Source organism: Varroa destructor, unplaced genomic scaffold (assembly GCF_002443255.2).
Source record: "Varroa destructor unplaced genomic scaffold, Vdes_3.0 BEIS01000002.1, whole genome shotgun sequence".
Classification (NCBI taxonomy): Eukaryota; Metazoa; Arthropoda; class Arachnida; order Mesostigmata; family Varroidae; genus Varroa; species Varroa destructor.
In genome coordinates this window covers 43,421,404-43,432,127 of record NW_019211455.1, presented here as the reverse complement: position 1 = coordinate 43,432,127, position 10,724 = coordinate 43,421,404, and the positions used below count along the sequence as shown (strand labels likewise).

Genomic DNA, 10,724 nt, shown 5'->3' with positions numbered 1-10,724 from the left:
ACCACTCCGCCACCCCTTCGCTGTCCGTACCGAGCCATGCAGCTACTAGCCGAATATAAAAACGAATTCATGTGTATTTGCAGAATAAGAGAGAGAGGGAGGGAGGGAGGGAGGGAGGGAGGGAGGGAGAGAGGGAGGGAGAGAGGGAGGGAGGGGAAGGTAGACGAAGTTATACGAGTAGCACAGTGGCAGCCAGTCGACAATGGGCGGTTTGCAAACTACCGAACACATCATTAAGTTGATGTTCACACTTTGCTTGAGATTCTTCCTGCGACCAGTCTTCCTTTACGGTACCCGTCGGAGCGTACGAACGGCGACGGCGGCGGCGGCGGCGGCGGCGGCTGACTGCTGTTGCGTCTGCTAGTGAACAGCAGCTGCTGCTGATGATGAGGGTCAGCACCAGCGTCTATTACGGGCGAACAAAACGGTGGATAGTGAACATGTACACTGCGCCGTCACTGCCAAGCGACCGGTAGCCGACAGAGCGAAATGCGCCAAAGTCATATGGATCGGGCAGACAAAAAATACTACTTGTTTATCGTATTTATTAGATACGTAAGAAGAGGTTTCGGTTAAAACTAATAGGAAGAGAGAGGGTCAATGGAGAAGTTCTGCTGTCCATCTCTAAGGTAAGGCTAATCCCACTTAATTAACCTAATTAAAATCACTTAGTTAACACTCATGCAATGTCAACTGAGTGAGTGAGTGAGTGATAAATAATGCCAATACGAGAACCCATCTAAGTCACGTCGATTGATGTAAAAAACGTGATAGATCAACGGCTCGATGAAGATGTACATTCGAAAACAATTTTCAACTCCGGTTTATTTTTCTATATATTTCAAAGGTTTCCTTCAGGTAGATAAGTCGAGCGGTTAGTAAGACAGCAGACTGGATGACCAGGCTGTCGGCTTGTGCGTAATCGAATAATACCGACATTCCGGCAGTATCACGCTTTCTAGCATATTTTTGTATAAAAGAAACAATCTTTAATCTAAGATTCTACGATTGTCTGTATTTCCTCTCCGTGCCGTCCAAGGGTCTTCCGTCAAGAATAATCTATAGGAGTTAATGAGTCGTTCATTTTTCTTGCTTGACGGCTGAGATGTTGACGTAAGGATCCAATTAAATGTACACGCTTGTTTCAATAAAATTTTCGCAGGACAGAAGATTATGGATGCTGTAGACCTTTTGAAAAAGTCTTGAAATGTTAAAGAAAATCAATTCGTGAATTTCCTCGTGTAATCTAGCTTATTTACGTATGTCCACTCTTGAAGTTCGTCCCGTATAAAGCGCACGTTCGTACGAAAAAAAGACGCTGGACAATTATTTAGCAAATAAATTTTGCACATTTTTCCAATCAGTCCATAAGGTCTACCAACTAGAAAAAATTCATGTATTGCTCTACATTACGAAAACTATCTCGTCCTACGTATTTTTTTTTTTTTTTTATCTTTGCCGTGTCATTTCTAGTCTATCAGTATTACCGTTAGATTGTGCACACCTATCTAGCAACACCTACAATCCTTGCTTCATTTGAAATTAGCGCGATTTATCTTTGTGTTGCTGTGTACCATTAACTCTGATCATTGTAGTCGCCATGTACTTCCACCATCGTTACTCACTTGTATTACTCCCGTTTTCTTTGAAGAAGCCAGCCGGTCAGCCAGACAAGTATTATCATACGTGCGCGGGCTGCCCCGCCATTGCTCGCTTGTAAATCATGCCGGTTTCAGGTCGCTTTTACCCATTTCTCGATGTAGTTGCTATGTAGTACTTGTATATCCGAAGTTCGCGTGATTACTTTCGCCTTTGTTGTAGAGGCCAACGCGGGGCCTGCTGTTGCTGCACTGCAGTAGTCGGACCGGGTCGAAGGCGATCCGACCCGTACTTGGCGGACAGTTGTCATCGACGTAAGTCCGTCTTTTCATCAGGCAGGACATGGCCAGTCGAGATGTGCCGTCTGCACCGGAAAGACTATGTGACGAGTTTCATCTTCAATTCTAATAGGTGAGCAGGATTGTTGTAGGTCTCCGCAACAAACTGATATCATGTTGGTTTTCCGCTGCCGCACTCATCGCCGTCGTGTGGTTATGCTCGTTACTAAAACCGTTGTTGCCTGCGGATAGAGAGAGTTCATTCATTGCCAGTGGTCGTCAAGAACATTGTTCTGTTTTGTTCGCATTCGACAGTCTGGACACGATAGACAACGGGACAAAAGAAAGCGAGCGAAAATGGACGCAGTCTAGATTTGATCATATGGATGATGATGGAGGCATTGTTATTCTGTACCTAGCGAATAGGCAGGCCGTGATGTCCTAGCTACCGGACAAGCAGCAAAGTAACATTCAGTTCGAACATTCGCGACTGTCCTCGCATCTCTATCGACACCAATGGCGATTGAAGGCTAGGCAAGCTTAATGTACGCTAGCTAGCTTTCGTTAACTTCGAGAGAGAGACTGGGAGTTCTTCGGCCAGGCAGTTTTGGGGACGCGAAGTCCTTCGATGCGCGACGACCCGCGTCGTCGTCGGCGGGGGCGGCGGTAGCGGTCGGCGCGATGTCATATAAATGTCGGTTTTATTAGCCGTGTATACGTTACAGGTAGACCGATACCCCCATTTTACCCCCGCGACTATACATAGCTTGAAGGTATATATTAGACTATGTTTGGCTAGCTCGACGAGTAAGTCAGGTAGACAGGCAATGACACTTTAGCGTGACTTGATAGATACTAAGAAGACTACTGCTTCTTATGCTATTACTAATACCACTGCTTCGCCGTATACCTGTATTCTGTTGTATAGATATATAGGTATATATTCTTTGAGAATAACTCGCTGAAAGCTTGTTAAATGTGAGCTTAGGACCCTCGTAAGGACGTATAGGAGTATCCTATTGTGGGGAAAAGCGAAGAGTGGACGTGTGGCGTAACAGAAACTTGGGGTTGTATTGATGTCACCTGCATTGAAGACTACGCAGATCTAGGCCATACAACCGACCAATGATGTATTTAACGGCCAGAGCACAGTGTGTTATCAATCAGTGTTTTTTTATATATTCTATCATGTGTGTAATGCGGGGATCGTACTGTTATACGATGCATTATCTAGCGACTGTGTAGCATGCGCAGGATAATGATGGCTGGCTATTTGTCTCTTAAACACCGGATGGTGTGAACACGAGTTGGCTTACTATTTACGTAGATGGACACCAGTTGTAGCTTTGAAGTAGAATTTTATTGTAGTTATCAGCAATGATTTAGCAAAGACGTGATAATGATTTTACAGGCAAACAGCTCTTCAACTATTTCTCAAACAGAAAAATTGTGTTAACAGCCTTCGCCTAACAAAAACAAAAAGTCGAAGTGGATATGCATTCGATGTAGTTACGTCGTACATATTTAGTTTATCGAAGACAAGCTGAAAGCATATGCTCAAGTTGAATAGATGGAACTCTAGCCATGTGTCAGTATTGCCAAAAACAAAAAACACCACATGTTGCATCTCATCAAAACAAAGAAGGCTGTGCCGCATATCGTAACAAAATCTCACTCTTCTAGGAGTAACCTCGATTCGCGTATTTTATAATGACCCTCAGCACTTAGCGAATATATATTTAGTAGAACTCTTAGAAATAGAATATTATAATGTTATGACGGGAACTTTCGTTGAAAATGTGTAACAGCAATGAAGGATGCTGTTCTTTTTGGTGGCCATCAAAAGGTCCTGTTACCACGAATACAGCCATAATGGAAGTGTCGTAGCTTAAGCAGCCAATGCTACCTTTGCATTTCTTTAGTTATTCCAATAAGCCATCTTCTACATATATTCTAATTATATATGATGAACTATTGAGTTATCAAATCCAACGAATACTTTCCTCCGGCAGGCGACCGTGCAACAAACTGAGGACTTGGCCTCGTTACCTTTCCCGAATATCCGAACTAAATGGACGGAAAAGCTAGAGATGTTTAACACGGATAATTATGATCCTCTACCGGTGTATCGGGTACTAAGTCCAGACGGAACTGTTATCGATCTTGCGCATGAGCCGAAGGTCGGAATATGTTTCCATTGGATATTGATTGTTTCTTCCTATTGTTTTCTCTCATGTAACCATTGAAGGGTCATTTAGCAGTTTTACTTCTGGTATGAGTCAAACTTGGTCAACCATTACGCTACCTCAAAATGATATTCTATCAATAATTTTGATCATAAGTAATTCTATGATTACACTGTTCTATGATTTTATGTTCGCTGCTATATTTCAGATCCCGGACTCAAAACTGGTTAAAATGTTCGAAGGAATGCTAACGCTTAACGTCATGGACCATATTTTGTATGAGTCTCAGCGACAGGGTAGGATCTCGTTCTATATAACGAGTTTTGGGGAGGAGGCAACGCACTTCGGCAGCGCTGCAGCACTCGAAAGTAACGACGTTGTTTTCGGCCAGTACCGAGAAACCGGTAGGAAGGACCAAAACCAAAAAGGAACAAATACTCGAATGTGCATCTACAATATGCACCATTTAGAAAAAAATATGGTTAAAAAGTATATCATGTCACGGCGCCATACTTGTGTGTTGGTATGCTTTAAGTACGTATTTTGTACAAACACGTCTCACAAACAACAAGTAATTGTCAACGTCGCTTCAAGATGCATTTAATATTAGATATAGCTTGACCTTTCGTCTTTTTCGCGCGGCTGCGATTAATTGGGCGATAGAATCTATCCCCTCAACTTATACGTCAAGAACGACGACTTTTTATCACCACAACACAGCTCTAACGCTTAAATTAAAAATATTATATCTACTAAAAAAAACAAAAAGCACATATGCGTAAACACAAACACGGACAGATCATTCAAAAAATTCATATAGATTGTTATGTCCTCAGAGTAGAATAATCTAGCATAGAAGAAAAGGTTTTCCAGCTAATTTTTGTGCTGAACATTTTCGTACATCTCAATGATGTTTTCTGCGAAGGACGTCTACTCATTTTAGAGCGACAGTAAAGAAAAATACATTGCAATTTCGTTGTCATATGACATCGCTGCGTGTAAAGCGCTAAAACGAAACGCAGCGACACGATTTACGTCCTGCTCCTTCGAAAAAAAAAAAACGTAACGAGCCAGCTAGGCAGCCCTTAGCACAATGAGTGCTTAGTAACGGACAATGTGGATCCAGTTCCAAGCGCCTTCCCCCCCCCCCCCCAATGATGACTTCCCCTGAATCTGCCACTTCGTCGCAATCTAAGTCTGTTCTCTAAACGTTTTCAACCAACCCAACCGCTCGTCGTCTTCATAACTGGTCCTCACGTCATTGCTGTCGCTCTACTTCGTCCATCTCTGTTTTCCTGCATTCGTACGACGATTGAGGACTACGAAAGACAACAGTGGCGAGGGCAAAAATGCCCTCTTTGTCATAGAACAGCTAGCTTCTCCTATCCTATAGCAACTATACCGCAACATTTCTATGAACGCCAGTACGCCTACTATAACATACTACGGAACAGAGAAGCAGACCGACAGGAAGAACAAATTCTGAGAGTTTATGGTGACAAGGGTATAGGAAAGACGAAGGCCAGGACACCACTGTTGGCCTGGCTGGCCTGCTGTCAGTGGACTCGTGGCAGACGGAGCGCCTTACAAGACTATGCTGGTCCATCCAGGATTGCGAATGTATCTGGCGCTCGAAGCGAATACACAAACAGTCGCAAAGCGCAGGCAAGGAAACCTATGTATGTGAAAGGTGAGTCTTGAGTTCGCCTATCGTGGTATCCTTGTAGTGTGCACAGTCACTTAGCACATTCGTACAGTCACCGCGCTGCTTTGTCGTTCCTTCGCCTGGATCGTACGGATCTACTTTAGCTGCCGCTGTCCTTGTCTAATACGCAACTAGCCGGCTAACGAAAAGGAGGACCTAGCTAGGCGTTCGCCGGCCTAGGGGCGCTCTCGAGGTCGGCGAAGAAGGTGAATCAGGGCGCGGCTCCCTGATCACTGAAATGCTCGTTATTCCTTTTTTCGTCCTCTTCATTTCGTCGAGCGGTTGGTCATTTGGATAGTGTTGCCTCTGATTCGCTTTTTTTTCACCTGCTACCTTTTTCTACTTAGACCCTATCTGTAATTCTCCAGTAACGTCCCTCTTTTGTTAGGTACAGCCGCACCGTATGTCACCAACCAGCAGCGAGACCAGCGGCGGCGACGCGATGACCACAGTAACGCGCGTCAGAGCATTTTAGCCGTTTGCTGAGCGGTCCCATTCAGGGGGCCAGAGGGGAGATAAAAGTGGGTGTGGTGTTCCCCAAGGCTCCCCACCTGCGTACCTCTAAGTGCTCTACTCTTCGTTTTTAGGCTTCGTACTTCCTTTAACTACCACCTCCACCGACTGCTCATCGACCCAATCTAGACCATAGTGTGCGTTGGGTAATACGAGGACAGTCCAGAATTGTTCAGCCATTTGCTGACCATTTGTTTGACGCCAGTTAGTTAGCTCTCGCTCTGGGAAGAAATAGAGAAGTGATAGAAAAGCATAGAATGGCATGGAAGGATAAAGAGGTTAGAGGAGTTTGGTCGCTTGGCCAGCCGGACACGTAAGATGAAGTTGAGAGTAAAAAAACGGGGAAAAGAAATGAGCGGGAAAGTCATTGGGCATACATATATATATATACAGAACACATGCTGTTTTGTTTTCATCAGTACTGACGAAATTAACGACTTGCGACTGTTTTTTTCCTTAATTAACAGTAATTAATAGGTTAGAGTAATTGTCGAAAGAGTTACTGAACGATGAAATAAGTATTTACGAACATCTGCTTGGAATAACAAGTCAATAGGCATGGTGTCGCAATGTTGTTCAGCATGTTGTTTTTTTACCTTGACAAAAATCTTCCGACTTTTTTCGTTAAGAAATGAAAACAAAAGGCATAAGATAAGGGCGTAAAAACTTTGACGTTTCTCAGACAACTTATTTTTTCCATAAATGACTCAATTTAGGAATATAGTTTTCGCTCTGTTATTTTGGGATTTTTGACAAAACGAGTAGTAATTAAGCCGCACACCAATTAGCATAACAGGTAAAAACAAATTATTATGAAGTATTGCCTTTACCCAGAGGAACAGACCAATCTTTTCCTGCAATTTGTCCTTGGCACCAGAACGTGCAGGTGTCAAGCCAGCGCTTACAAACAGGCATCTGCCAAAGCGAATTTCAGTCTTTTATTTTCGAAAGTCCATATTCAGAGATCAAGAACCTTTTTTACCATCTTCACGCTTGTTTTCTAGCGAACACATAGTAAGGCTAGGATAACAAATCAGTAAACACATAGTCAGGCTAGGAGACCAAATGAGTGCGATTTAGCTGATACGGTAATTCGGTTTTTCTGCTTCGCGTTGCCTGTTTTTCAGATCGGATACGATCAGATTCAAATGTTTCCGCGGTTCTTTCACAGCTTTACAGAAGACCGACCCTCATCGACGCGGTTCGCCGCCGAAGACTATCCATTTTACCTGCTACCAGCTAAGCAGTTCAGAAACAACCATGAATATTCTTTTCGCTCTTTTCTGCGCTTATTGTCAGCCTTCTGGGACGCCCGTTTTTACATAATGCAGTTCTGCATGTTCCCCTCCATTAAGTACGCTGATTTTTCACCATTATCCTTTTTCTGCGACCGCCCATCGTGGCCCACTACTGGACCATTTTTTTGTGTTATTACCACGTGTTTTTTTTTTATAATATTACAGCTTTTTTAATATCTCTTCAATTCACTAGTTGTTGATTTAAAACAAAAAGACACGGCCGAATGTCTACAACGTACACCCATTCGGTCATCTGGCAGCTACCTAATGTTCCTTTCATCTGGTCATCTTAATTTCTAATAATTACATATGTACGAAATAGTTCAGACATACAGGCAGGCAGACAAACAGTGATACAATCAGACACAATCGTCTGTCAACTCCAGTATTCTCTTCGGAACGCTTAAATAGCACATGCTTTAAGAACGAAACATTACCCATAGACCAACACAGCACACGAGTCTCGTTTCTTTTTTCACCGTTATCTCACTTGCACTGCCATTGAGAATTATCGCTTGTATCATTAGTTGCTTTGTCCTCTGTTTGCTTTCTGTATATGTGTATGTGTCTGTGTGTGTGTATGTGTGAGTGTTTGTGTGTGTATATGTGTTTGACCGATTTAATCCTAGCAATTCATGTGCAATATTGTTTTTGCTATCTGCTGTTCTCCAAAGCGTCACGTATCTATGTAGATGTCTGCTGTCGCTATTGTTATTGTCGACACTTGTACTTCGTTTCAAGGAAACGCTTATTCTGTCTTTTGTGGGTCACGCTTTTGAAAGCGATTTTTACGTTTCTGTGTTGGAGTTTTTTGCCATTGCTCTTTTTTTTGTGTTAGGCTATCATACGCTTTCAAATCATAATCACTCTTGCTTGTACTACTATTAAGTATATATAATTGCGTTTTTTTTTTACAAAGGGAAAAACCGTCCTGTAAGCTGTGTTCCGTGTCCTAGCCGGCCAGCGGATAGAGACGTTGCTGCTAAAACTCCCACGAAGCTTGCTGCTGCGCCAATTGTCCAATGGCAGAAATGCCTGAAGGACCGGGCTCAGAAGCCGTTTGGGTTGCCGATGAACAGTCGTCGCTCATGTTTTCTATCAAGCCGGACATCGGTGGTTCCTCTGCGTCGAAGTCCAACACCTTGAACAGCAATAAAAAGACGAAAAAGTCCAAATCGTCAAAACGTAATTAGATAAACGGTGTGGTTCGCAATTGTTTAAGGAAAGAAAACCCGACACATGCAACAGGACCAAGATGAAGTTTCGTGGAACGCGTAGCGATATCCTGTTAAAAGTGATTTGGGAATGAATTTATATTCTTTTCCCACAAAAGTACATACTCTTATAAACATACCACACAGCTGCTAACCCGACCAAAGTGTGCCTCTTATCTAGTTATTTACAAGCAAAGACACCTTCGAAGTTACAAAGGTCCTTGCTTACCAATAACTGCGTCTCTTCTGTGCCATTCCGCGAGCCGACGGCCGCTACCAGCTTTGTTTGATCAGCCCGAATTCGCCACACCACGCCACCACTGCCACCGCTCTTCAGACAGACGAGATCCCGTATAAATTCGCCCGTTTTCAGGTCCCACAGTTTAACGGTACCATCATCCGACGACGTGATGACGAACTTGGAGTTGAACTGAAGGCAAGTGACTGCCGACTGGTGTTTTGACGGACCCGCCAACGTTTGTAGGCACTGGCCCGTCGTAATGTCCCACACCTTAACTGTACTATCGGCATTTCCCGAGACCAGGATATTGTCCCGCAATTCCATCCCTGATGTAAGACTCTGATGGCCAGTTAAAGAATGCTTGCACTCGCCAGTTTCGACGTCCCACACACGAATCGACGTGTCCAAGCTGCCGGACACGACGTGGGTGCCGTCGAACTGTAGCGAATAGACGCGATTCGTGTGGCCTTGTAATGTGTGAAGGCATTCTTCGCGCCCTGGTTGCCACACCTTCACCATGTAGTCATAAGCGCCAGATACGATTAATCTGCCGTTGAATTGGACGCAGCGTACGGCAGCCACGTGACCGACGAACACACCGAGACAAGCCCCTGTCGTGATGTCCCACAGACGAAGCGTTGCGTCACGTGAACCTGACACAACTCTAAAAAAAGAATGGAAGTTAGAAAAAGCATAACAACATAACAGCATTAAATATATTATATAGCTTCTAAGTAAGCGCTACGCTAGGGCCGCGGTAGGTGGGCACAGTTCAGTGAATTGTTTTACCTGTCACCATGTAGATGCATACATCGTACTGTCGATGTATGACCATAGAGGACATGTGTGCATTCACCCGTTTCAGAGTTCCACACTCTAAGAGTCCGATCTGTCGAACCTGAGATAACGGTGCTTGCGGACATTTGCGAGGACCACACACCACCCGTATGGCCTATGAGGACACGCAAGCATTGGCCTAAAGGAAGGGATGACGATAAATGGGAAATTAGCGTCAAAAAACAGAGAGAGTAGTCTAGTGGCCCTTAAAAACACATACCTTTTCTGCAGATTACGCAATGAGCTCAATCGATTCAATAGGAAATTGCTTTAAGTGACGTTTAGCAAGAGTATGCACCTTAGCGAAAATCCGTATTTTAAATAATCCCTTAAATATAATAGGAGCATTTGTACTATGGTGTATTAAATCATCCTGTAGTTACCTGTAGTTGCGTCCCACACTTTAAGGGTGTTATCATCACTACCGGATACAATTCTGTTGCCAGCGAATTGCAAGCAAGTAACGACGTGGTCGTCGTGACCCTTCAATGACTTTGGACTTCGCAGACGTCGAGACCGCCAATTCAATTCAATAGCATGAAGTCGCATAAACGCTCGTTTCCAAGTATTTGATACAGTCTGCTGGATAAAAACAAAGGCGATTATATACCAGATGTATATGATTAGCCAAGCTGAAATGGTCGAATGAGTATCACTCAAAATGTGGGGACCCTTCAGTATTGTGCTACTAATTGGGATGATCGATTTGTTTGCATATAACAAATACACAATCACTACTAGCTTATCGCTCGCTGTATATGGAGGTGACTCAATGAATAGTGACAAGTTCGGATTATTCGACCTTTTTTTTTCGACATTAGCAACCCATCTCTCTCTCTCTCTAATATTATAT

The 10,724-nt window shown here is 43.6% G+C and overlaps 2 protein-coding genes across 2 annotated transcripts in view; one reads left to right on the top strand and one right to left on the bottom strand.

Annotated features, from left to right (window-relative positions):
• Positions 1-5,134, top strand: part of LOC111244836 (2-oxoisovalerate dehydrogenase subunit alpha, mitochondrial-like) — a 12,045-nt gene extending 6,911 nt beyond the window's left edge. Inside the window, exons 2-3 of the mRNA XM_022792321.2 lie at positions 3,890-4,057; positions 4,272-5,134. Coding sequence (XP_022648056.1) covers positions 3,890-4,057; positions 4,272-4,667 — 564 coding nt within the window. The 3' untranslated portion in view covers positions 4,668-5,134. The remainder of the gene's footprint in view (positions 1-3,889; positions 4,058-4,271) is intronic.
• Positions 5,135-6,928: 1,794 nt separating this feature from the next.
• On the bottom strand, positions 6,929-10,471 carry LOC111243717 (F-box/WD repeat-containing protein 7-like). The gene is made up of 4 exons (XM_022789703.2): positions 10,255-10,471; positions 9,824-10,010; positions 9,023-9,698; positions 6,929-8,720 (listed from the first exon to the last, which is right to left on the bottom strand). Exons 1-4 carry the CDS (start codon positions 10,418-10,420, stop codon positions 8,562-8,564), a joined length of 1,188 nt encoding a protein of 395 aa, XP_022645438.2. The 5' UTR covers positions 10,421-10,471; the 3' UTR covers positions 6,929-8,561.
• Positions 10,472-10,724: the final 253 nt, after the last annotated feature.